The sequence below is a fragment of the Magallana gigas genome, chromosome 7, assembly GCF_963853765.1.
Source record: "Magallana gigas chromosome 7, xbMagGiga1.1, whole genome shotgun sequence".
NCBI classification, from domain to species: Eukaryota; Metazoa; Mollusca; class Bivalvia; order Ostreida; family Ostreidae; genus Magallana; species Magallana gigas.
In genome coordinates, this window is record NC_088859.1 from 43,988,196 (window position 1) to 44,014,225 (window position 26,030).

General features: G+C 34.0%; 4 protein-coding genes across 11 annotated transcripts in view; 3 read left to right on the forward strand and 1 right to left on the reverse strand.

Annotated features, from left to right (window-relative positions):
- The window catches only part of LOC105339670 (laminin subunit alpha-2), a 44,109-nt gene extending 37,855 nt beyond the window's left edge, over positions 1 to 6,254 (forward strand). For all 7 annotated transcript variants that reach the window (XM_066067301.1, XM_066067300.1, XM_066067303.1 and 4 more), the window contains 11 exons: positions 708 to 843; positions 975 to 1,092; positions 1,445 to 1,591; positions 1,724 to 1,863; positions 1,990 to 2,172; positions 2,294 to 2,593; positions 2,832 to 3,177; positions 3,559 to 3,712; positions 3,881 to 4,005; positions 4,226 to 4,436; positions 5,228 to 6,254. In XM_066067301.1, the coding sequence (XP_065923373.1) occupies positions 708 to 843; positions 975 to 1,092; positions 1,445 to 1,591; positions 1,724 to 1,863; positions 1,990 to 2,172; positions 2,294 to 2,593; positions 2,832 to 3,177; positions 3,559 to 3,712; positions 3,881 to 4,005; positions 4,226 to 4,436; positions 5,228 to 5,385 (2,018 nt within the window). In that variant the 3' untranslated portion in view covers positions 5,386 to 6,254. The remainder of the gene's footprint in view (positions 1 to 707; positions 844 to 974; positions 1,093 to 1,444; positions 1,592 to 1,723; positions 1,864 to 1,989; positions 2,173 to 2,293; positions 2,594 to 2,831; positions 3,178 to 3,558; positions 3,713 to 3,880; positions 4,006 to 4,225; positions 4,437 to 5,227) is intronic.
- Positions 6,255 to 8,081: 1,827 nt separating this feature from the next.
- LOC105339673 (uncharacterized protein C8orf76 homolog) lies at positions 8,082 to 11,080 on the forward strand. Its single transcript, XM_066067308.1, has 8 exons — positions 8,082 to 8,246; positions 9,454 to 9,577; positions 9,833 to 9,945; positions 10,130 to 10,214; positions 10,307 to 10,475; positions 10,591 to 10,663; positions 10,774 to 10,833; positions 10,934 to 11,080. The coding sequence occupies exons 1-8, from the start codon at positions 8,139 to 8,141 to the stop codon at positions 11,045 to 11,047; spliced, it is 846 nt and encodes a 281-aa protein (XP_065923380.1). The 5' UTR covers positions 8,082 to 8,138; the 3' UTR covers positions 11,048 to 11,080.
- A 1,057-nt stretch (positions 11,081 to 12,137) lies between these two features.
- Positions 12,138 to 18,726, reverse strand: LOC105326014 (trafficking protein particle complex subunit 12). 2 transcript variants are annotated; one of them, XM_034458780.2, is made up of 13 exons: positions 18,676 to 18,726; positions 16,505 to 17,495; positions 16,073 to 16,344; positions 15,831 to 15,947; positions 14,877 to 14,990; positions 14,470 to 14,608; positions 14,270 to 14,382; positions 13,884 to 13,956; positions 13,534 to 13,607; positions 13,211 to 13,309; positions 12,910 to 13,007; positions 12,644 to 12,731; positions 12,138 to 12,561 (listed from the first exon to the last, which is right to left on the reverse strand). In XM_034458780.2, exons 2-13 carry the CDS (start codon positions 17,493 to 17,495, stop codon positions 12,319 to 12,321), a joined length of 2,421 nt encoding a protein of 806 aa, XP_034314671.2. In that variant the 5' UTR covers positions 18,676 to 18,726; the 3' UTR covers positions 12,138 to 12,318. The 2 variants fall into 2 exon arrangements, with proteins under 2 accessions (XP_034314671.2, XP_011424151.3); XM_011425849.4 differs by lacking the exon at positions 18,676 to 18,726 and adding an exon at positions 18,407 to 18,526.
- A 161-nt stretch (positions 18,727 to 18,887) lies between these two features.
- Positions 18,888 to 25,984, forward strand: LOC105326438 (EARP and GARP complex-interacting protein 1). The gene is made up of 9 exons (XM_034458784.2): positions 18,888 to 18,962; positions 19,707 to 19,790; positions 20,432 to 20,564; positions 21,305 to 21,440; positions 22,602 to 22,701; positions 22,849 to 22,985; positions 23,407 to 23,574; positions 23,759 to 23,917; positions 25,681 to 25,984. Exons 1-9 carry the CDS (start codon positions 18,921 to 18,923, stop codon positions 25,853 to 25,855), a joined length of 1,134 nt encoding a protein of 377 aa, XP_034314675.1. The 5' UTR covers positions 18,888 to 18,920; the 3' UTR covers positions 25,856 to 25,984.
- Positions 25,985 to 26,030: the final 46 nt, after the last annotated feature.

Consider the following 26,030-nt stretch of genomic DNA (forward strand, 5'->3'; position numbering starts at 1 on the left):
AAGATCAAATTCATAAGAACTTTTTTTTGACCATTTAGATACATTAGTAGGAAGTGATAAGAAAACCCACAAAAATTCACATTTAGAAGGAAAACCAGTTTAGTAGAAACCAGGATTTTGCATGCAGAGTGAAATAAATTCCTCCATTTGACCTCAAAATATGATGAAAGACCAACTAATTCACTGTTTGAGCCATTTTAACCCATATCTGGAATGTCAAAATATAGCGAATTGCTTCTTTGCTGTGGACTTCCTAAACAAAACCTTGCTTTCTTGGGCACTATTACTAACACTAACCAGGGCCAGAATAGAACTAATCCTCCCTATATGATTGGGGGTCATTGGTACCCAGCTTTCTAGCAGTGTAACTGAAGTAGATAGGTGTATTTCTATAGCATGTCACCCCGGTGTGTATCAGTATACATGTGATTATTAACAGACCTAATATTTTCATATCCTGTTTTATATAATGTGTAATCTCTACTGATAACAAATTATAACAAACTTTGATTATGAAATTTATGCTAGACTTCACATAAGCATACATTTTGAGAATATTTATTTGAAATTTATTTTGACTTAAAGAAAGATAAAGTTAAAAATTGTTTTAACATAATGCGGATTATGTTGATACATTTATTTATGTTCTGTATTTTTGAAAACTGATATAATTATTTTAGTAATCACTATAATTTTTAATCTCTTAGCATACCTTCAAGTAGACGGCACAGACATGAAATTCCTCACTGCCAATGGCAGTAATACTGGTCTAGAATTGAAAGGGAGACCACTCTATTTTGGAGGAATTCCAGAAAGCTACGATTTGGAACCATTTTTGAAGTGGTAAAGTTTGTACACATGTACATGTAAATGTTTTTAAAAAAATGAAAACATTAATCCATTTTTTACTCAAACATTTATCGAATACATACAGTCAACTATGTCTTCCTATTAAGGTAATTTTTGTTTAACAGGGGAGCTATAAATAGAACTGGATTCTTGGGCTGTCTCCGTCAGGTCCAGATCCAGACCTTCTCCCAGGATCTACTGACCGGTGAGACCGTCGGTGTCACCAATGGTTGTCCAGCAGAGGTACGTGTCTTTCAGTTTATCTGGAATTTTCTGTGGGTTGCTGGTTTTTTTAGTGAAATTTTGGTGTTTTATCTGGTAACTCTACTGCAGAAAAAATTGCTTTATATTGTTTATATTATAATCTTCATTTTAAAACAGCAAAATTTATAAATCATAAATATTAGATTACGTATTGTTGAAGCTAAAAGCTAAAATCATACAGTATTACCCTCAAACAACGCAAAAGCATTTCTTTATGGACTTAATATATGTTCCTGAAATAAAATTATCAAATAAATACATGTAGGATAAAAATATTACTGCAAGTTTAATGTTTTAAATATGTATAAAAAAAACCATATTTCATTTTCAGGGATACAGAACTATAGGTTTCTATGGGAATGGATTTGCAAAATACAAGGCTGCTACCCTTCCTGGGGAGAAAGGTGACATTTCCCTGTCATTTAGAACCACCCAGAGGGATGCACTATTACTGCTTGCCTACGATAATGATCAAAGGGTAAGTGCCCCCCTCTTTTCTATGGCAAAGTCCTCAAATTAATTTGAGTCACCTATATATTGGCTGTAAATACATTTACAAAACAAGGTATGGTGTATTGAAATATTGATGACATTTTATTTTTATTTCCAGAATTTTTACTCCTTTGTTCTTGTTGATGGGAAAGTTGAAGGAAGGTTTAGTACAAACAGTCTTCCACAGAAAATAACCACATCGAAGACTTTTAATGATGGGCATTTGCACAATGTAGCTATTCAAAAAGTCGGAAACAGGTATGTTTTAAAAATTATTATCTCAAGTTAAAGTATTAAAAGAAAAGGACATTGAAAAAAAATGTCTTGTTTGTCTAAAAGTTAGAAATCATTCTCTCAATTATGAATTCTGCATCTGAATTACAGGATTACAGTTTATGTTGATGACGAGGCACAGCTAGAAGAAGTGATTCTTCGTAGAGAGGAGGTCAATGTAGATCACCTATATATTGGAGGTGTCATCGACTACAACTTCCCTCAGGGTCAAGCTATGGCAGCCACAACCCAGGGGCTAGAGGGGTGTATCAGTGACATCATCATCAATCAAAAGTAAATAAGGTTTTCACTACTATCAAATCATTGTAGAATGCTTTGATCTTACAAAGTTGAAAAAGTTTCTATACATGATCATCTGAATGAATCTGTGTAATCAATTAATTTTGCTCAACAGGATTCTCAACCTAAATGCTCCTCTCCAGTTTGAGAGAGCTGACATTGGAAGATGTCGATTGCCGACCAATGGACATTCCCACAACCTTCAGGATGCTCAAACCACAAAACCACCTGCCACCACCCCTAAGGCATCCACCTCAAGACCCAGAGATGTAAACCCAGTAACCACCACTGGTGGTCCTCCAGTTAGCTGTGCACTAACTCCTAATCTACCGCAAAACATTCGATCACTTATATTTGGAAATTCACCTAAGAGCCATGGGAAAATTGTGATTGATCCAGAGGAAGTTCAAGAGTCGTAAGTTTTTATAAAAACTCTCTCATATATAACCTTATGCCACTATTTCATAATATTTGTGCAGTGTAAAAGCTTTTATTTAGTAGCAACATTTTGAACCCTTCTCTGCATTTCAATTCTTAAATGTAACCACATATTGTCAAATTCAAAGTATTGAACCTGGTACTCATATATGTCTCTGTACATGCTCCTGTCAGTATTCAGCTTTTGACATGTTTATTATTTTCTCTGATTCCAGATTCCAGATATCCTTTGACTTCCGTACATTCTATGAGAATGGATCCATCTTTTTACTGAGCAATGCCAACTACTCGGAGTATATAGCTGCTCAGATTTTGAAAGGCTCTGTGGTAGTGTATTGGACAAATAATGGTGGAAAGATAAAGAAATATGTCTCCTCCAAAGTTGTCAATAGTGGTCAATGGCACACTGCTATCGTCTCCAAAGACCGGCGGAGAATCAGCCTGGAGGTGGATGGGAAGACGGAGATGGACAAACAGAGGATTCCCAAGAAGTTGTCTATAACCTCCCCCATGATTGTCGGAAGCCTTGTAGATGATATCAACATTAATAATGATGACTTGGTAAGTTCCCATTGAGGTAGTATAATCTCTTAGCTCAGTTATCCAAGGTAGATTTTCATTATCAAGCGATTCAGCTGGTGTTTTTATTTACACTATTGAAATCTGTGTGTAATTATTGAAACCTCTGTGCTATTACACAGGGCTGTGAGAGCATGTTCTCTGGATTATAATTCAAGTAACAATGTTTTATTATCAATAATTGTTGTGCATAGAAATTTGTTTATCAATTTTGTTTGAAATTGCTTTTATGAAGTTAGGTTTGTTGTACTGTTTCATGTCCTATCTGTTTGATAGTACGGTAATTCTATGATAAGAAGTTCCATAAATTCAAGCTTGTTTCAAGTTAGACTTATTTGAAAATATTTGTTCTCTGTGTTTTAGATTAGGCACAGCTTGCGTGGATGTATGAAGAACTTCATTGTTAACACTAAGAGTATAATGATAGCTGACGCTACACAAGTACAGGGAGTCACCACATGTTATATAAATATGGAGCCTGGGGTTTTCATGAACAAAAACTCCTATGGAGTTATAGGCAAGTTCAATCTTACATGTCAGAAATATATTAATTAGCCAATGAAAAATAAACTTTGAGGAGAATTTACTTTTACACAACATTTAAGAAATATTGTTCTGAACCAAGTTTTTCTAATATTTTCTTTTTTCACATTTCATGTTTTATGAAATTGTTATATTTGAACAGCCAACAGGTATTCAGTTGGTCGAGAAATGAAGATAGCGTTAGAATTCCGCACCCACAAGCCCAACGGTATCCTCCTATCTATTACCGACAACCAGGCTGTCACACTGGAGCTACACCAGGGCAAGGTATCTTTTGCCACAGTATTTACATATCTATAGTTGTTATTAAATAAATGTAATTATCTGTACAACTGTGCATCCATTGAAATATTACATGGCATATTTCTTTGGCTTTTACAATGGTTAACATATGCATGTAGTAGACTTGGAATTTAAATATTACAATAAAAAATCTATTTTTATTTTGCGATGAATTTAGATACACATTTTATGCATTCCTTTGCAGGTGAAGTTCTCGGTGTTCAATGTAGCCCTTTTCACTGCAACGTCTAAGGAGACGAACCTCTGTGACGACCGGTGGCACTCTGTGGAAGCCAAGCTGATCGGGAATGTTGTGGAGCTGGTGGTTGACGGCGGTGATTCCCAGTACGGCAGCAGTCAGAATACCGCCAGGAATGTCACCACCTCCTCCGCCCTCTATGTGGGAGGAGTGCCAGGTACTTTGACATTGATCCTGATTGATATCGATCCTGATTGATATTGATCCTGATTGATATCGATCCTGATTGACATCGATCCTGATTGACATCAGATCCTGATTGACATCAGATCGATCCTGATTGACATCGATCCTGATTGACATCAGATCGATCCTGATTGACATGAGATCGATCCTGATTGACATCGATCCTGATTGATATCGGTTCATATTCAACATATTTTTAAACCCTGTGCATCATCGATTGATGAACAAATGTCATTATTCTTGCATTGGAATAAAAAATATTTGTTTATTTTACCGATACTATTTTTGAAACAGTCTCCTATGCTATGTGATTTATTATGGGTTTTGTTGAAATGAACAAGAGATGAAAATTATTTCTCAAGTCAGAGAGTCATTTTTTCTCAAATGAATTAAGCATACTTTAAAAAAAAGCATTCCAAATATTAAAAAGATTTTTTTATTAAGTAAATCAAAGCCCAAAATCATCATATGAGAAGTCTAAAGTCAAAATTCTAAATGGATTTATACTTTTGAAATAATTTTATAACTTGTATGAGTAAATAAATATCAAACAAATCAGCTCATGTTAGAATTTATTATCTGATCTGTGGAGAACTAATCTCAGAATTGGGTCTCGGGGCCTAGTAAATGAAATTGAAATGTGAGAATTTTTATAATTTTTGTTCATTTGGCATTTTGTTCAATGAAAGGTTACTTCTTGTACAACTTTAAATTCATGAATTTAGTTGAAACACATTCAAATTGTTAATTCTTGTATTACAGACTATGCAGTGAAGCAGATAGCTTCATTTAATCAGATGGAAGGAACAGCAGAGGGATTTGAGGGCTGTCTAAGAAACTTCAAGATAGACTCCACCCCGGTAGACTGGTTCTCTCTATTAGAACAGGAGAACATTCAGCGAACAGGATGTCCTTATTAAGAAGTTTAATTCTTTAATTAAATTTTACACATTCAAGTATTTTAATGGACAATTTTATACCTCAGTATATTTTACAATGTACATCCATTCTATCAAATTTTTAGTGCTGTTTCTGAATTTTCAAAATTTTTACTTGTAATACATATATATACCAGGTATACAACAATTTTTTTTTTAATAGTTATGGGTTTATTATTACATGTATGCATTATACTACAAATATACTCATTGTCTCAACTTGTAGATCAAAAAAAGGTCTACTGGTGCTAGTTCTGTACAATACCTGTGATTTTGTCCATATTAATTGCTTTGATTTTCGTTGTGATCTCTAACCTGTGCAGTATCATGATCATCAGTGTCTGCTTCAAACATTAACATGATCTTGATGAATGTTTCACCTGAACCAGATAACCTGTGAGGAATATGGATCTGTTTTACATTACAGAGTATGATTGTTCCCCGTTGAAAGATCCGATTTTACTCATTTGGGGTATAATAGACAGTTGAAATGTAATTTTATTTGAATGGTTCACTGTACTTGTACAGTATGTTGATAGATCTAGTATTGAGCATTGTGTAATAGGTTTCATCTTCGGAGAATACAAATAGTGCATGGTTGTATCCTTACAGCTTCTTCGCTTGTTACAATACGTACATATTAATTTTGTTAATTTTAAAAAAAAACTGTTGGATTCATATTCTTTGTTGATTTTTTTCTTATTGTGAATAGTCAATTGTAACTGTAATTTATTTTTAATTTATCTGATATAAGTGAAATTCTTTTGTTTGCAAGAGGATTGAATTGTAAATAGATTAAAAAAGCATGAGCATTTCTGTTTCATAGTAAATAAAAATGCTACATACCTATATTCATATTTTCTTTTATTAAGAGTGCGAGAAAGAGAATGGTAGACAGAGAGACATACTTATCTTTGATTATACGTGTATTAAATGGAGTTATTGCTGGTATGTGTGTATCAAGATATGAATTCGAAGATTTGTGCAGTGTGTCCAACTGCCATTTACCAGAAGCAGCTACTATTTTTAGTTACAAATAAAACTATAAATGTCTAAAATGTCAAAAACATATAGGAATAAATTCAATAGCTACCCAATATTACACTGGGCTGATGATTAAGAGTTTAAAGCCATGATTTGGTATACCAATTATAGCAATTGATTATTTTTCCTTATTCAATTATGAAATGTAAAGTGAGGAAAATACATCAATTTGTTGTAAAATATGACAGTAATATGTTGATCATGGAAATACTCGTGAACCCATACACAACCCATTGCATATTATCCCATACACATACTAAACATTAAATGTGTTTTGTACTGTGGGTACTTATATTATCACAGAGAAGATATATATGTCTGAAAATAAGATGAATAAATCCAACGTTATAGAATTCAGAATTTTTTTTTTGCATGCAGCCATATCACTATGGGGCGCCGTTTTAATATATTTGAGGTATTTTTATCAAGAATTCGAATTTCTGATATCAAAAATTCATTTTCTGATATCAGAAATTCGAATTCTTGTTATCAAAAAATACGATCCATTTTTTTTTTTATCAAAAAATCTTTTTCTGATATCAGAAATTCGATTTTTTTATATCAGAAAATGAGTTTTGATATCAGAAATTCAAACAAATTTTTTGATATCAAGAATTGTATTCTATGATATCAGAAATTCAAATAAAATGGCGAATTAATTTCACATATTTAATGAATATTCCCTTGACCCAAAATTGTTGTTTTTTATTTGAATATTTTTTTAATGTAAAAATTAATTAATGTTTTTGATAATTCTGGTCTAATGTATTTAAAGCGCTAACTGTACGCCAGTATGATTCCTTTATATTATGCGACGCCATCATTTTTTAAGGAATACCATTTAAATTTATTTTGTGAAATCAGAAAATCATTTTTTGAGATCAAGAATTCGAATTTGTGATATCAAAAAATTATTATCTAATATCACAAAATATATTTTTTGATATCAAGAATTATTTTCTGATATCAATAATTTGAATTATTGATATCAAATATTTTTTTGGATATCGGAGAATACCTCAAAAATATTAAAACGGCGCCTCATATATCAAAGCCTGATTAAAAATTTTACTTTATGGTTCTTTACTGAGTGGGAAGTTGTTTGACTTCGATTTGTTTGTTTGTTTTTTTAATGGGAAATTACTTCTATATAAGATGAGAGAAGCGCGATGCATTATGTCCTTTGAAAATCAGTACTAAGATTTTAAAGATTTTCTACGTTTGAATTCATATCAATTTCTATAATGTTAATTTTGTTTTATTTTAAATTAATATCTTTGTTTTTAGTAATTGTTCTTCATAGGGGTTGTTGTATGAAATGACAATATTCATATTATTTGCGAAAGTTTCGCGTTTATTCGCGAAAGTAACGCGTTCTATCGCGAAAGTTTCGCGTTTATTCGCGAAAGTAACGCGTTTATTCGCGAAGGTAACGCGTTATATCGCGAAAGTTTTTCGTTTATTCGCAAAAGTTTCGCGTGTATTCGCGAAAAAAATATTTTATTTACCTACGAAAATGAGCTCAATGGGCTTTCGTGATATTTAACTAAAGTCAGTCCACAGCTTTTTAGTATTTTTTAAACAAGACCGAAAAAGTTTACTCCGGAAATAAATAATCTACACAATTGCATTTTAATTTTAATGTCGTCTAGAGACTTCTCGTTTTAAAATTAAAGAAAATTATTTATGAAATGGAATTAGGATTGGATTTTGAAGACACAGACTTAATAGAAGAAAAGAAAACCAGTGATAAAAAGTCTGGATTAAAATCTTATAATGCCAAAGTCTGTGGCCCATTGGTAAGCCGTTTGAAATGTTAAACGGAGGTATTTTAATTTCATAACATGACTGCTTGTTTCCAACCAAACCTTACTTTCTTCTTTATATCTTGCAAATTGACTGTGCTTTCGTACAGCTTAAGAATGAAGACAAATGGACCATCGATATCAACTTGGTCGATTCATAGGTAGGAAGAATACCTGGAGGGGGGGGGGGGGGGGGGGGGTACCGTTCCAACAATATATTTGCTACAGGTCTTTATATATACATGTAGCATTAATATTGTAACACGAAAATTATTACTGAATTTTGGCAGAAACTTCTTACACATTTCATTTAAGAAATAAACAACGTTATTTAGTGAACATGGCGTTATGAATAGCAATTGCTCTGCTGGCATATTCCATGATGCGCACTAGCGCATCATGGAAAATATGCCAGCAGAGCAGTTGCTATTCATAACACCATGTTCACTAAATAATCGTTGTTTATTACTTGTATTTACATTTTACCACTCGCAAATACCCTGTATTAGCCTAGACCTTGACATTTAGCTATTGCATCAAGAATAAACATTCAGACTATAATGAATCTTTTAAATTCACATAGAATTGTAACAGAATCAATGATATGTTATAACAGTAATTCCTTTAAAATGTTATTATAAGACATGTTTTAATTAAATACATAAATTATATGAAGTTGGAGAAAAACACATGATATATCGTATAGTGGTTTAAATCTATAACGTCATGGAAAAGTATATGATGTCACACCTTTATGACGTCGTAGTATACAGACAGAGCAATTGCAATTATAGAAAAATAATTGCAGTTCCTCCATTTGGAATTACAGTGGGAAAGACAATGGATATGCAAATATAAAAATATAATTACAATATGCTTGAAAACTTTTCCTACTAATGCGTAGACACTGTCTTGTACTTTTACACTTTTATGCAAGAAGTTTGAACAGTAGTCGTATGTTTAAAATCAAGGATTTGTAGAATTACATATAACATTTCTGCATGTAGCCTAATTGGTAGAGTCGTATTATTTGGAGAAGTTTCATTTGGAAAAAAAACATTTAAAAAAAAAAAACATCGGATAACTTTTATATCATGAGTTTATACATTTATTATTTTATTTCATGATTTTTAATTTTTTTGTTTTGAAAAACAGTGGATTGCTAACAGTTCACAATCAAGCCATCTTTATTATTTTTCAGTGGTTTGAACATTGTGAAATTCTGGATGCAGAAACAACAGCCAATATATGTAAATTCAGAGGAGACCACAAATACTACAATAAACAGTATGAAGAGGCTCTATTATGCTACAGACAAGCACTGGGTTGGTTTCATCAATTTAATTAAGCAAATCTTTTGTTTATTCATAAAAAAATTGAGATTGATAGCATAAAACAAAGAATAACATTATTTTCATCTGACTAGCTAAAGCCAACAAACAATTAAAAATTTGATTGACACTAACTTTGTACTATTGTACATTCATGAATGGGGAATCTTTCTTTGAACAAGTCCATTTATTCACACTTTTATTCACTAATACATAAATAAAATGTGCTTATATCATGATGTTTCACAGAAAGCCTTCCAATGACCAACAGATGTATGCGTCATGATTTAAATGAATCGATAGCCAGGTGTTATGTGGCCTTAGATAAAACAGCGGAGGCTGTTGATCTTGCTCAAAACTTGGTAATCTCTTGCACAGTTTCTTGTGGATCTTTGATTAACTTTTTGCCTACTATCATGTAAATATTTTTATCGATCAGTAAGACTTCAAATTTTCATGTTTGACAGTTTGTAGCATTTTAAAAAATATCATTATTACTGAAGGTATATACCAGGTATACAAACAAAAAAAATCTTAATCTTGCAGTTAAATACCAGCACAAATGCAGACCAAACAACACAAGCTTGTATTCTTCTACAACAGATACAGCATAAACAGAGTGATGTAGAAGGTAACATACAAAATCTTATGGTCCATCCTTATCCATTGTAGACACGTGCAAAAGATTTCAGATCCATAAAATTGCCTAATGTTTTTATATAGGTGAAGAGACCACACTTAAACAGCTGATTATGTTACATCCATTTAATGCAGAGTTTTGGTTGATGCTGAAGAGGTGTTTCTGTCAAAAATTTTGTCTAAGAGAGTTAACAAAATTAGAACAACAAAGCATAGAATACATAAAACTTCTGACATGCCTTGTTAGGGCCAGGTATGATGCGTTCTTTAATTCAGTGAGAAAGTGGAAAAGATTGAAAATTTAAGGAACAGTAATTTTACACAGTTTTAGTAACCGTATCTAGAAGTAAAGACAATTGTATTTTCAGATTACTTATAAGAAGTGTTAGAACATCTGTGGCTTCATTTGTCAAAGAAAGACACCAAGGACTTATTAAAGAGGTACCGGTATATCAAATATCAAATATTTATGACAATTTCTGAAATACATCATACTACATGTATGTACCTGTATCTGTATATTTTTTTGTGAGCAGATTTCTAATTTACAGATTGAGGCGGACATAGAAAAGCTGAATCCATCAGAATCGTGCTTAGCTTGTGCTAAAAAGGTAAGTTGTATTTCGTATACATACCAGTAAATCTATTACATGTACCATACTTTATAATCAAAGAAGAAATATTTTAAAAACACTTATATCTACTCAACAGCATTTAGGAGAGGACATATTCAAACTTGACAATGCAGATGATGATAAAGAGAGAGAAGATCTAAATATGGAATCTGTCAACTTTGAAGATCGCTGGTTTAAATGGAATCAGTAGCTTTTTACGAAAATAAAAGAATTTACCAGTGAATGCTCATTTCTTTCTTTTTTACACAGGCTTTAAATCATAAGGAATGTGTCAAACATGTAAAATATACATTTAAAATGTGATGGGATTTTTGACAACAGCATTTACAACAGAATATAACACATAAGTTCCTTATTTAGGTGGATTAAATTTAGTTTGTTGTACATGTACTTATCACACATTCAGTCAGATTTATATGTTGTCTCTAGTTGGCAAACATTTTTGCTCATAAGTGACAAAATTATAATTACATCCCCTATAAAAACAACTTGACTCTAAAGGAAAAATTTAATTCATTTTTAAAGTGAAGTGAATAACAGTTCACTTGTGTAATAGGAAAGTAGGAATATTGAAAACATATGGCTGGACCAGGAATCAAACCCAGGACCCCTGTAACTCTAGTAAGGAGCTCTACCGCTGAGCTATCCAGGCCGATATCTACGGTCCATATAGCCCCAACTACTACATTCCTTCCTCCTTAAATGATCGTCACCCTGGAAGATCACCCCAGGCTCTTCCCCTGGCAGGAGTTATATTGTCAGTTCCAGGGGCAGGTCACGGCACCAAATGTAATAGGAAAGGAAGAATATTGAAAACATATGGCTGGACCAGGAATCAAACCAGGGACCCCTGTAACTCTAATCAGGAGCTCTACCACTGAGCTATCCAGGCCGATATCCACGGTCCATATAGCCCCAACTACTACACTTGTTTAGTGTACAGTGAACATGCATGGGTAGTCATGTATTAACACAGAATGACATTTCAGGTGTCTCTTAATGAAAATTCATAAAGAATGGCTGCATAAAATAAAAGATTAAAAACAGTGAATTTTGGGTGTCCATCTGTGTTCCTGATATGGGATAGAAATAAAAGGTACATTTTGCATACCACAAGTACTCATCCCATTTTTAGTATACATGTATAATGGTGTGCTGTCAAAAGTATGTGTGTGAAGAAAACCTGTGCTCTCTTTGCAAGCACTGTGATATGACTTGAAATGAACCATGTACATGTAGTACTGTACAAAGCAATTATAACAAACAAATAAAGACTAGTGTTGAGATAATTATCTTTATTTCACTGGTAAGAGACATATGTTACTCATCTTTCCATGGATGTACACATGTACCTATGAAATAAGACGTCCACTATTACAATACATTAAAACATCAACAATGCAAATTGTATTTAATTAATTAGTTTATATTGCACAAAGCCACTAACATGTGCCCAAATTTTTAGGCCATTTTAAGACAAGCCGCTGGGAAGCCGTCTCCCTTGTGTCTACTGACAAGGTCTAGAAGAGCCTGTTTCTTGTGTAGAGCGCGTGATGATTCAAGTTCGTATAGAGTGCACAGGTTAAACAAAACCCCCTCATGTAGATTCCTCACTGGATCCTCATGAACCAAGACTTCCAGGGTCTTCAAAGCATCCATCAGTTTCCCTAGATACAGGGAACAGGCAGCCATATTGTTGACAGCCTGTAACAGAAGAAACAGAAATCAACTGATTTACATTCCTTTCTGATTCGTAAAATAATTATCATTTTGAAATAGATCTTACTGAGGTGTTGGTTGGATCAGCTTCTACAGCCTTTTTAAAATTCTGGTATGCATCGGAGAAATTGTTCAGACACATGGCTTCTAGTCCCCTGTAATAAGAGTTGAATTTCCTTTGATTCAGCTTTTATGAAAGGAGTATTGTTTCAATGACATGCTCAAATTTACAGAGATTGTATCATGGATTTCACAGTAACTGGATGAATTGCAAACAAACAAAACTGTTTATGTCATTTCTTTGCAGTATAAATCTACATGCACTTTACTTACCTGTTGATAAAATTTCTACATTGTATAAATTTGTCACTACTGTTGGAAATAACTTCAGCCTGTTTAAAGCACTCTTTTGCCTTGTCAACATTCCCCATCTATAAAAACATACGTGTGTGAATGTGTTTATTGTAAAATTATTGACAATTGACAATTAAAAACAAAATTTGTCCACTTTCAATGTTATTTAAATAACAACCATCAGTTTAGTTTTCATAGGCATATGAGAATTGGTAAATGTGAAATGCATGTACATGTAATAATTTAGCCACATTTACCCCGTACTTTAGAATTTATTTACCTGTAAATATATGCGACCCATTCCACTCAGTAACCCTGACTTCCTTGTGGGGTCTTTTTCCAGTAAAGTATTGTATGTTGTCATGGCTGCTTCATAATCCTGAAAAGAGGAAAAAAATACACATGCATTATGTTATACAGAAGTGAATGTACTGGTGTACTGTAAAACTAATACCACTGTTTATCAAGATAAAGCTTCTGTGTTACATCAAAGCTACACATGAGGTACTATAGGTGTATTACACATAAAATTTTACATTTTAGAAGAAAATTACATTCAAATTTAAAATAGGAATATTATCATGAGAATGGAGATAATCTTACTCGTAATGATAAGAAAGTATTTCCAATGACATAGAGCACTTGTCTTTCACGTTCCTGCCAAATTCCCAAAGATCCTGAAAAATAAGTTTACAAATGTACGGTAAAGATTCTTTTTCAACAACATAATAAATTCTATACAAAACCACATTTTAGCTCTGGTAGTTTTAAACAAGAAGTTTGTCAGCAGAAAAGCAGCACAACTATATGTACAACACTTAACTTATAAGGCTCATGTTAAGGGATATGATAAGTAATAAATTTATTTTAATCTTTAAAGAATTAAAGAAATTAGAATGCATAATGATGTAAATTTAAGATTACACATGATTTCCATAGTTTTCGAAGAATACCTTTCCTGCCTTCCTCAGTAAGTTGAACTGCACTTCCATCCTCCGCATACCCATCCTGAAGATTTCTCAGTATCTGAAACATTGTAAATTCTGGTACTTAATTGAATTCAATGGTTTATAAATTTATTGACATCACCATGTTGGCATACAGTCAAAATGAAATCAAATGACAGACAAAAAAATATTATAACATAAAGGCTATAGCATGCAAGACAATTTTATAGATATCTTCATAGTGCCTGGAACTGTTTTCTTTGCATAAAGCATTTACATAAGTAGATAATGCATCCATTTCTGAACTCTTTTCTGAATTAAAACTGATTGTTCATACATGCATGTGCTACGTACTCAAAGTACAGAGAACAAGATGAATGCTAAGATCCCACCTTTTGAGTGACAGCCAGAATGTAGTAGAGCCTATCTAGGGCTTCCTGTGATCTACCCATATAATGTGGAATCTCAGCATGTAAAAGCCTCATACCAAACGGAACCATGGATCCTGTAAAAAGACAAAGTGTTTAGCTGACAGCTGATTATGTGTAATACCATGTATTCATTCAAAGTCTGACATGAGCTCCATTCCTACCTTTGCGACCTGGATAAATGTGAGGGGAGAACTCAAAGTACAAGTCTGGTGTGTCCAACGTCTGGAATGCTTGCATCTCTGTCTCAGCTACACTGTACAGTCTCAGTTTTACCAATAAGGTAAAACGACAAAACCATATCTGTATGTATCAATGAGTATATCCTTTTATAACAATGATTAATACAAAATAAATATATCCTACAATATGTTTAATAGTTCAATGTTATTTAAAGCTAGTACATGTACCAGTACATGCAACTGAATCTACCTTGTAATTAATGTTGATTAGAATTATACAATATATACCGGTATTGACGTTTCAATAGCTATAACACGGGTGCTTTAACACTGCTTTTAAGTTAATTTAATCTCATGTCAATTCTATATTTCCAAAATCTACAAATTACCTGCAATGTGTGCACTGTGTGCTGAGTAACCTCCCCTAATTTCCCTGGACCCTGACCAGCCGAGGTCAACAAACGACGACACATGTCTATTGCCGACCGATAACACCCTCCTTTCTGTTGGAAGTAAACAATATGCACTTGTATTCCAATGTCTACACAGTTATTACAGCGAATTACAGAATACCAGTAGAGTTTTCAATAGCTTGCTAGATTGATCAATAGGGTATTCAATTTGGTCAGCAAGGTATCACATTAGGTTTAAATCTAGGTCATGTGATTACTCAGGTATGACAGCAATAGAGTGAGTTAATCTGGTTAACATTTGCACGTTTTGGGCCTTTTTGTTTCTCTCTGTTATCCTACATAACTGCTATAAAAGTCTGAACTAATTTAGCAGTCAGCACAAAAAAAAATATTAGTGCTGTAAGATACACCACGAATTAGGGAACCGAAATGTTTAATGATTTTTTGCAGTGAAAAATACCTCCTTTTTTAAGTTATGCTTTTCTCTTAAATATTTGTTTGTTTCTTCAGAACTGCCTTTTGAATTACATTTTTTGAAAAACAAAATTCAAATTACTCCAAGCAGAATTGATGCTCTATAGAGTCCAGTGCTGTCCAGGTGAACATTCTTTTTAAACGTCTATGAATAGAATAGCTAACAATAGGAGGGAGTGTTCTAGAGGTTTTCTTTGTGTAAAATGAATTGGTTGAGTGCAAAATAACAATCTACACTTGAGTAACCACAGGACCTAGATTTAAACCTGATGTGATACCTTGCTGACCAAATTGAATACCCTATTGAGCAATCCAACAAGCTATTGAAAACTCTATCGGTATTCTGTAATTCGCTGTAAACCAAGTAAAAAAAATTTCATCATATTCTGGTGCTATCTTATAATATACCTGTAAACAGTGTACCGGTATATGTATTATCACAGTATATATACTCACAATGAGAGCTTTGAGTCCATCTATATCCTGAGTGACACTGTCCACTGACAGAATCTGTCTCTTTATGGCTTCCTGCTCCCCCATGTATCTGAACACTAGATCACGCACAGGGTCACCCTGTCGTATAAAAATTAACTTAATTTTCATAAAATCAGCAATAATCCACTGACAAAAGAATTCATCTTATTTCAAATACTTATATAGGTTCTCTTAGTGTGTGTGGTTTATAGAAGGCAGTGTACCTGTGGTTCATCCACTACAATACCAGGTGTGCTCAGCTCCTCAGGGGTAGGGACGTAAGTACCAGGTACACTAGTAGCTATTGTAAGCAGGGTTTTCCGTGTGGCATCTGAGGGAATCCAAGCATCATGCTGTCTGTCAGACTCACTCATCAGTAAACTGACTGTGAATGGATCTGCAGTGTCTAAACTTTGTGGAGACTGGAATGTGTTTGTGGCACTACTCTCTATGTCCAGAGTCCCTTGTGATGTTCCTTGCATTGCCTCATTTTCATCTGATGAAGAAAAGCTATTCTATGAACACAAGCAATACATTTTGTAGTTAGGTACCAAAAAAGATACACTAATATCTGTTCAAACATTTTTGTATGATAAAAAATCTCTGTTTAATTTATCTCGGCAATAGTTTTTATTTTCTACAGTACATATTTTTACCTGTTAATGCTGAAGGGAGAAGTGGCTTGCTTGGTGTCATTAATGGTGAGACATTGACTGTCGACAAGGGTGGTCCACTGAATGGTTGATTGACAGGTGAGGGAATTATGGGAGGAGATGGTACTGGACCCTGGGAATGTTGACTGGATACTGACAATTGTGAATTGTACTCTGGGTGATTTGTTTCCGAGATGGTTCTTTTCCGTTCGTTATGATGGACATCTGTCATTCCACCAATAGCTAAGTCAATATCTGCTGGACCACTTTCTGCTGTAAAGGATTCAAAATCTTCCTTATCATCTATGAGCTGCATGGAAGCTTCCATGATATTTAAATCATTCTCGGGGACAACTTGGAACTCAACACTCTCAGCCTCCTCCATTGAAAGTCTTGCTTCTAAAGCATCATGGTGGACAATTACTTCATCATTTTGTTTTGTTTCAGGCTTTTTGACGTCACTTTGTTTTGAAATATTTGTTTCAGTTTTGCCTTCAGTCTGCACCTGATGTACCTCTTCTGCTTGTGATGTTCCAAGAGAGCTAAATACATCTTCCTTTTGATCATGCTCAGCACCTAGAATACTAAAAGGGTCATTCTCTTGATCCCCACTACTGAAATAGCTACTGATGTTGACAGTCTCCTTCACAGGACTATGTTGAGGTTTTTCTTGTGTTTCTATGGTGATTTCATCTAGATTTATGGGCACATCTGTATCCTGTTTCTCTGTCTCTGGTCCTTTTTCTACATTTGAGACTGGTATCCTAGAATCCGCATTCTCTTCTGGCTCTGCATTACCCAGAGGGTTTTCATTTGAGTCCTCTAGTAATGACAATTCCTCTATCATTGGTTCAAGAGCTACGGAATCCAGTGTGTCTGATGTTGCAGAGTGAGTAATGCGATTGGTATACTGAGAGGAGACAAGGCTGTCATCAAGCTGACTATCATCAAAGAAGTCATCCTCTAAAACATCACCTATTCTGTCTTCAGCCATCTACAGATTGAGGAAAAATATCTCGATGAAAACATTTAGGCAGTTTATCTAGCTAAATTTTAGATAAGAAAACATGAATGCTTAAGGTACGCAATGGTACTTAACGTTTAATCTTATCTGCACAAATATTTTCTTAACTTCAAAATATTAATTCTGACTCTTAGAAAAACCATGCACTAACCATTTCATTTCATTCTTTCATATTACTGTGATATTATGAATATTCAAGGTAGACTTTATGAGTACCCCTCCTACATAAAATTACATCCTTTATGAATTATAAAATTTGATTTAAGTCAATTCATGAAATTACATCCCCCTGAACCTGTACAAAAGTACCATCCCTTAAAACTTTACCCCCACAAATTCAAATGATTCCATATAATGCCAATAATTATGCAATGAAGACTATAGCCCGGGAGTTTTGAATGTTGGAGAACTCCTACCCTGGAATTCTGTACCTATGGAAAGTAGGATACTATAGTTCTCTATGAGAATGTTATATGTAAAATATAATTGTCGACATGTACGGCATCTAATTGTGCATTAGCTGTAAAAGGTCCAATTCATATAAAATTAGGGGTACAAGTTCTCTAAGGTATAGATTCTTTAAGATAACTTGTAACCAAGTACAAGTCCTCTTATAGAACCCATTACTCTCTACATGGATACTGGCGTGCGACCAGTTCTCCCCGAGAACCATTTCTCGGCAGTACATTGTGACGTCATTTTTCGTATATAATTTTATGTGTTGATAAAATGATGTCACAATGTACTGGCGAGAAATGGTACTCGGCAGGAACTGGTCGCACGCCAGTATAGATTCTCCAGGGTATGATCAAAGTTCTCCCGGTACCCCTTGACTTATTGCTTAAGTAACACTGTCATTTGAAATTGACGCAATACTCAACTGTCATCATGGTAGAGGAAACTAGGTATACTGTAGTTCAAAGTTGCGTCATTCATTACTTTAAGTTCGAATAAAACGTGTTCTGTAGACTTCTCCCATTTTCACAATACTGATACAGATAAAAATCTAGTAACATCCAAAAACAGTTGAAAAACGTAAGCAAACATCGGTTATTTCTAATATCATTGCTTTCATAAAGTAGGTTACCGTATGCATCAGATTAACGCTCAATGAATTTCCCAGACACACTGAAAATGATATAATACCCACCTTGCAGTTTCACTTGACATTTACAGTCTTTACAGTCCAAATGGGCTCTCTAACTTACGGCACATGTCGTAAAATTATTTTCTGGCGAATTCACTTCACTTCGTTGTTATTTCCGGATGACAATGTAAGATGCCTTAATTTTACAGTTATCTTTAATATTTCATCTATTTATTCGATTGATTGGTAGTAAATTGAATCTTACTATTTTTTAGAGATCATTTTGCGACAACTGAAGACGGAACACCATGGAAGATGAGGCACCTGTCATCTATGGATTAGAATTCCAGGTATTTCATAAATATGTTGGATGCTTAAACATATTTAATAACATTTCCTGTTTAAATTTAAACGATTGCTTCATTTTAATTAACGCTTTTAACGGGTTTATTATGCATTATTGATTAGATCCAAATATACTCTACCCTCACAATCGATCAGTATACTGATCAGACCCAACCTAACAGAAAGTTAACCCAAACTAAACCCTGGATTTACTTTCTGCGTTTTCTCTGGGTTTACTCCGGGTTTACAAGAGTGGACACAGAGTAACTGTAAACCCTAAGTAAATCTAGAGTGGACACATAAAGTAAACGCGGCCAGAAGTATATCCCTGAAAGCAGACGCTAACTGTGTATTCGGAATATACAATGGGCAGGAATTACAGGCAGTAGATTGTAAGATGAAATCTGGGTCTACTTCACACTTCAGTGCATACAGTTGGCCTCAGAAGCAATTTCCAAGTAAACCCAACGTAAACCACAAATAAACCCCAAGTGGACCCAAATTTTGAACAAGTAAACCCCAAAAGTAAACCTGGGTTTAGTTGGGGTTTACTCTGGTGTTAGGTTGGGTCTGATCGGTACTGTACCTAATCCGAGATTCCTCTGACTCTAACCCCCGCTTTTATTATTGTGACTTGCGGGGGAATAATAATAAAAGCGGGGGTTACAGTCAGAGGAATCTAGGATTACTCTCTACCCGGCTGTATAAATGACAGGCACATTTACAGTAAATTTGTTATATCTTTTTAGGCAAGGACAATTTCAGCTCAGACAGCAGAAACTGAACAAATCAGATTTCTTGTTGGAACACAGTCTCTCAGGTCTGAGAATCAGGTATTCTGTTTTAAGTATCCCTTGTATATACAGCTACATGCATAGTATATGATAGTCTGGATAGAATGTTTTATCATTTTAAAAAATGACAGATGTCCTACAGACCAAGGTATTTGATAGAATTTGTCCCTTATACTTACTTCGTAGCAAATAAAAAAATGGTTTCAAATACCTACATTGTAAATGCTCATTTCATTACCACATTTATTGTATTAACTAGAAAATCTTTACCTAGAACGTTTAATGTCACCTTTGAAAGTGGAAATAGTGTATTCTCAAAATGCCATGACACATTACAATGGATATTTGGTGGACCTAATGACACAGACATACCGTATTCAAAGAGGTTTATAATGCATACTTATGTGTCTTTCCCCGGCAGATTGTTTTTAATTAACAGACGTAAAATTGACTCAAAGTATATCCACTTTGTGGCTTCTACATTATATATATGGGACAAATTCTTACTATGACCTGAACATATCCTGGTCAGGGTAAGAATATTCTTTCTAAGTGCACATTGTGCATGTACTTCCCTGCTTTGACATCACATTGTAGATTTTTGTTTTAATACATTTTAAAGTATAAAATTAGATTGTTAAATCTGTTTTTTAATAAAAATCTTCTCTTTATTTTAATAGGTTCATCATATTGATTTTGATGATGAAAGCAATGTTCTCAACAAAAATATATTTTTACATCGAGATGGTGAAATATGGAACCTTACAGCATCAACTGTTGACAAAAACTTACTCACAACTTGCTACAACAAAAGTAATTTTGAAACTTTATGATATAAACTTTTTCTCATAGCTTTCATTCAGTTTGTTACGGTATGTGTTTTCTTGGCTTGTAATGTTTTTTTTCTTTCATTTCTGCTTCATGCATTATTTTGATGTCCAGAGATGTAGAGCTACAAATAAATGTCTGTAATTCAATAAAATTTGGTAGAAAACACTGCTGATGTCTACAAACTGTATTCTACTTGTTAATAGAGAGGTTGAGATTTCAAACGTGTACGGGTACGTGTACGTGAACTAGGGGAATCACCTAAATTCTTCGCGTATTACGTCATCAGTTTTTGTGACGACATGGTTTCTACACGTTCTCTAAACTTGTAGAGTGTCGTAAGTACAAACGTGTAGCTTTATACAACAAATAAAATCTTATTGATGAGTAAATGTATTCTTGTGATACATTATATAGATTTTTAAACTTCATTTGCATGAAAATTGATAAGAAATTTACAATTTACTTGGAATTAACTACATTTGTATATAAATTCATGTCACAAAACTGCGTCGATTTACGTACACATTTATATCCTACCAGTTAAGAAATCTCAACTGATAAATTACAAAAATGTGTACATGTAGTTCTAACACACGTACGCGTACCCGTACACGGTTTAAATCTCAACCTCTCTATTGTGTTCATATGTTGTACATGTACCTTGTTATTGCTTAAAATATTGTGCATTCAATTTTTCTTTATATCTCTTCTAATATTTTTAGCATCAGAATCAAAGGCAGAGATGAAAGCTTCCATATGGAGGATACCATGTGATTTTGACAGTTCAGATGATAGTTCCCACAGTTCTCTTGAACTTGTGTGTCATCTTGATAATGCAGATTACGGTGACATGAAAAGGTACCATAATGGAATAAGGTTTTCCTTTAGATAAATGAATTCATAGTTTTTCTGAAACGTTCCATTTATTATGCCCCCCTTCGAAGAAGGGAGGGCATATTGCTTTGCTGCTGTCTGTCGGTCGGTTGGTCGGTCTGTCTGTCGGTCGGTCCACCAACAGTTTATGTTCATTTTCTTCGCAGAGGATGAACATATTGAAATGAATTTTGGTATACAGGTTTATCATGATAATATCTAGGTCAAGTTTGATATTGATTATGATCGAGCAATTTTTGACAAAGTTATGGCCCTTGGGCGTAGAAAAATTCCAGTTATTTACAGTTTCCAGTCATATTGTTCGCAGAGGATGAACTTATTGGAAAGAAATTTGGTAAAAGCCTACAGGTTTATCATGATAATATCTAGGTCAAGTTTGATATTGGGTACGATCGAGCAATTTACGACAGAGTTATGGCCCTTGGACGTAGAAAAATTCCAGTTATTTTCAGTTTCCGCTCATTTTCTTCACAGAGGATGAACATATTGGAATGAAATTTGGTAAACAGGTTTAACATGATAATATTTAGGTCAAGTTCGTTATTGGGTACGATCGAGCAATTTTCGACAGAGTTATGGCCCTTGGACGTAGAAAAATTCCAGTTATTTGCAGTTTCTGCTCATTTTCTTCGCAGAGGATGAACATGTTGGAATGAAATTTGGTATACAGGTTTATCATGATAATATCTAGGTCAAGATTGATATTGGGTATGATCGAGCTATTTTCAACAGAGTTATGGCCCTTGGACGTAGAAAAATTCCAGTTATTTGCAGTTTACGTTCATTTTCTTTGCAGAGGGTGCACATATTGATATAAAATTTGGTAAACAGGTTTATCTAAATAATATTTAGGTCAAGATTGATTTTGAGTATGATAGAGCAATTTTCGACAGAGTCATACCCCTTGGACTTAGAAAAATTGTCAGTTATTTGCAGTTTACATTCATTTGCTTTGTGGATGTTTCCAAGGAAGGGGGCATAAGTGTTTCACAAACATCTCTTGTTTCATCTGTGGAGCAACCATTCTGTACACATGAATACTGGCATAGAAATCATTATTGTTAGAATGCTACATTTTACCATGAAATGAAGTACCAATAGTATGAATTGATTTTTTATATTCAGTGTATTGTGGCATCCAACAGGAGACACCACTACACTAGTAGGACTAACAGACAGTCATATCATCACTTGGGACTTTGATGCCTCATCATCTGTAGCCAAGGTTTGCTTTGTGTGTTAAATGCACCTCAAAATTTAAAAAACTGTTTTCATCAAATGACTTTGCGAAAGAAACTGTCTTTATTTAATGTCTTTGTAAAAGACATGAGAACAGGCAATAGACACACTGATGGATTTTTTTTATTTCAAGGTGAAAGATTCTACAGGACTTGAGAGTAAAGGTCAACCAAAGTTCACATGTGTGAGATGGAATCCCCATCATAACTGCACACAGGTGGCCACTGCCAATGACTCTTGTATCAGAGGATGGGACTTAAGATCAATGCAGTGAGTATTCATGTTTAAAGCCAGAATAACTTTGTTGAGTTTGAATTTTAATACGGGATTTGATACTTATACATGTAATTTTTTGAAACTTATATTGAATTTAATTCATGTGTTTTTACAAAGGAAAGGTATACCTTTTATTTGTTTTTCATAATCATTTCCCCAATTTTGCATTAATAAAATCACATACAAGTTCTAGTTATAGTATTCCTAATTATTTCACATGTCCTTTTAATATAAATGTATAGTCCCTCGTCAGTAACCCCTTAAACAACAAAACCAGACCAAAAAATGAAAGAAATATTAATTCTTTTATACCGGTATATAAAATGCCTAAGTTATAAATGTGTTGTACAATAACCAGTATTTTCTAATCTCAGGAACCTTAAATAATTGGATCTTGCTATCATTTTTTCAACAGACAAATTTATCACATAGAAAATGCTCATGGTCAACTAGTGAGAGATATTGACTTCAATCCTAATAAACAGTATTACTTGGTGAGTTGTGGTGATGACTGTAAAATTAAATTCTGGGACACAAGAAACACATCAGAGCCTCTAAAAGTCCTGTCAGAGCATTCACACTGGTAAGGAAAAGGCATCTCTCTCTCTCTCTCTCTCTCTCTCTCTCTCTCTCTCTCTGACACTCAGACAAGTGTGGTTAAAGCTCAGCCCTTGATATATGAGAGCTCTTTATATATTTGGGTTTCTCTAGTCTCTACCATTCTCTGCACACTCTCCAACAATTAAATATGATTTTAATTTTTGAAGGGTGTGGTCCGTGAAGTACAACCATTTTCATGACCAGCTCCTCCTGAGTTCTAGCAGCGACAGTCGAGTCATCCTACACAGTGTGGTTTCCCTTTCTTCTGAACCTTACGGTCATCTCGCAGAAAATGAGGAGGATAGTGATGAAGACACGGAAGAGAAGTAATCTAACTTTTTTACTCAAACTTCATAATCACTTGGTGAATATCGCATTTCAAAGGCTGTTATGCAATCTACTTCTTACTAAGTTTATTGTCCCCTTTCAAAGGAACAGGAGGGTGTGAGTTAGTGAGAAGTAAAGGTAATGTAAGTTAGTGAGGAGTAAAGGGAATGTAAGTTAGTGAGGAGTAAAGGGAAGAATGTAAGTTAGTAAGGAGTAAAGGGAAGAATGTAAGTTAGTGAGGAGTAAAGGGAATGTAAGTTAGTGAGGAGTAAAGGGAAGAATGTAAGTTATTAAGGAGTAAAGGGAATGTAAGTTAGTAAGGAGTAAAGGGAATGTAAGTTAGTAAGGAGTAAAGGGAATGTAAGTTAGTAAGGAGTAAAGGGAATGTAAGTTAGTAAGGAGTAAAGGGAATGTAAGTTAGTGAGGAGTAAAGGGAATGTAAGTCAGTGAGGAGTAAAGGGAATGTAAGTTAGTGAGGAGTAAAGGGAAGAATGTAAGTTAGTAAGGAGTAAAGGGAAGAATGTAAGTTAGTGAGGAGTAAAGGGAATGTAAGTTAGTGAGGAGTAAAGGGAAGAATGTAAGTTAGTAAGGATTAAAGGGAATGTAAGTTAGTAAGGAGTAAAGGGAATGTAAGTTAGTAAGGAGTAAAGGGAATGTAAGTTAGTAAGGAGTAAAGGGAATGTAAGTTAGTGTAAGTCAGTGAGGAGTAAAGGGAATGTAAGTTAGTGAGGAGTAAAGGGAATGTAAGTTAGTAAGGAGTAAAGGGAATGTAAGTTAATGGAAGTCAGTGAGGAGTAAAGGGAATGTGTTGGTAATGGATGTAATTATTTACATGTGACCAAGGTCACATCCTTGAGTCTGACTATTGAGCTGTCTGCAGTTGGGTTGAATTTTGAATTTCAAACTAATTTGAAGAATCATACCATGACCATGTATTGTACATATTAATACACAATATAATGGTGTTTGAATGATTTCAGGATTCAGGTATATTTTGAAATATGTTGCACTTTTAAAAAATAATAGAAGATTCCACCTTTCACTGAAGTGCAAATATTACTGTATACGAGGAAATATCCATCCCCGTTTTATTTTCATCCCTCTCACCCTTGTTGTTAGCGGGCGAATTTAAGACTTGACGAATTCAAATGTCTTCAATTAATTTTTTTAAAAAACAACTGTGTCTGGGCGAATTCAAGACGGGGCGAAATCATTTGCAAGTGTAGAAGGGCGAAAATTACACGGGGCGAAAATAACCCTGTATAAAGTACTATTGATAGGGAAAAAATTGTCAAAGTTTTTTAATTTGTGCCCAATCCTAGTCATTTATTTGTAAAATGATTATAAATATGTTCATGCAAATAAAAAATTGTGATTAGTATATGTAAATATAGACAATGAATAATTTAATTCCTAATTTCATGAGTATTACCTTTGAAAACTAAAAAATAAACTGCCTGGGTAGAATGCATTGGTCCCATTCTACTGGTATATACTTTGATGTACCAGGTATTATATTGATTTGTTCTTTCCTCCTTTCTTGCTACTCTTACCACTTATCATTAAGATTAGTTTAGAATATCACTGGTTCTGTTGTTTAGTTACATACGTAATTATGATTTATATTTCATCAAACATTCCCAGTACCTCCATTTACAAAAAACAATAATACTAAGTACATATGTATGCCAGTTTTTGCTTTATCCTGTAAATCAAAATAGTTAAATTATCAATAAAAGATGCCATATTTCTTGTTATAAAGGTCATTGGAGCCACTTAAGGATGGAGTGATAGCCACATATGAGGAACACGAGGACAGTGTTTACGCCTCGTGTTGGTCGACTGCTGACCCTTGGGTATTCGCCTCCCTCAGTTATGATGGTCGTCTGGTGATCAACAAAGTTCCGCGAGCAGAAAAATACAAAATTCTACTATGAATGGATCTCCTAATCATCTGATTTGTTAGACATTCCTATATCTTATCAAACATTTTAAAAGAATGTTTGAAATCAAAATATGTGCAATTTATTGTGATATATTATTGAATAAATGTTATTTACAAAGTTTGTCCTTGATTTCTCTTCAATGGGACAGATTACTTATTTCAAATTG

What these genes read in the sequence shown, in the direction of transcription:
- LOC105326438 (XM_034458784.2), top strand. Translation starts at nt 18,921, where the DNA reads ATGGAAGATGAGGCACCTGTCATCTATGGATTAGAATTCCAG. An exon ending in TCTATGGATTAGAATTCCAG is followed by an intron (nt 18,963 to 19,706) that starts GTATTTCATAAA and finishes ATATCTTTTTAG; the next exon opens with GCAAGGACAATTTCAGCTCA. An exon ending in CTGTCAGAGCATTCACACTG is followed by an intron (nt 23,575 to 23,758) that starts GTAAGGAAAAGG and finishes TAATTTTTGAAG; the next exon opens with GGTGTGGTCCGTGAAGTACA.
- LOC105326014 (XM_011425849.4), bottom strand. An exon ending in TTGTAGTGGATGAACCACAG is followed by an intron (nt 15,948 to 16,072) that starts GTACACTGCCTT and finishes TTTATACGACAG; the next exon opens with GGTGACCCTGTGCGTGATCT. An exon ending in ACACAGTGCACACATTGCAG is followed by an intron (nt 14,609 to 14,876) that starts GTAATTTGTAGA and finishes TGATACATACAG; the next exon opens with ATATGGTTTTGTCGTTTTAC.
- LOC105339673 (XM_066067308.1), top strand. Translation starts at nt 8,139, where the DNA reads ATGGAATTAGGATTGGATTTTGAAGACACAGACTTAATAGAAGAAAAG. An exon ending in CCAAAGTCTGTGGCCCATTG is followed by an intron (nt 8,247 to 9,453) that starts GTAAGCCGTTTG and finishes ATTATTTTTCAG; the next exon opens with TGGTTTGAACATTGTGAAAT. An exon ending in TTGATCTTGCTCAAAACTTG is followed by an intron (nt 9,946 to 10,129) that starts GTAATCTCTTGC and finishes TTAATCTTGCAG; the next exon opens with TTAAATACCAGCACAAATGC.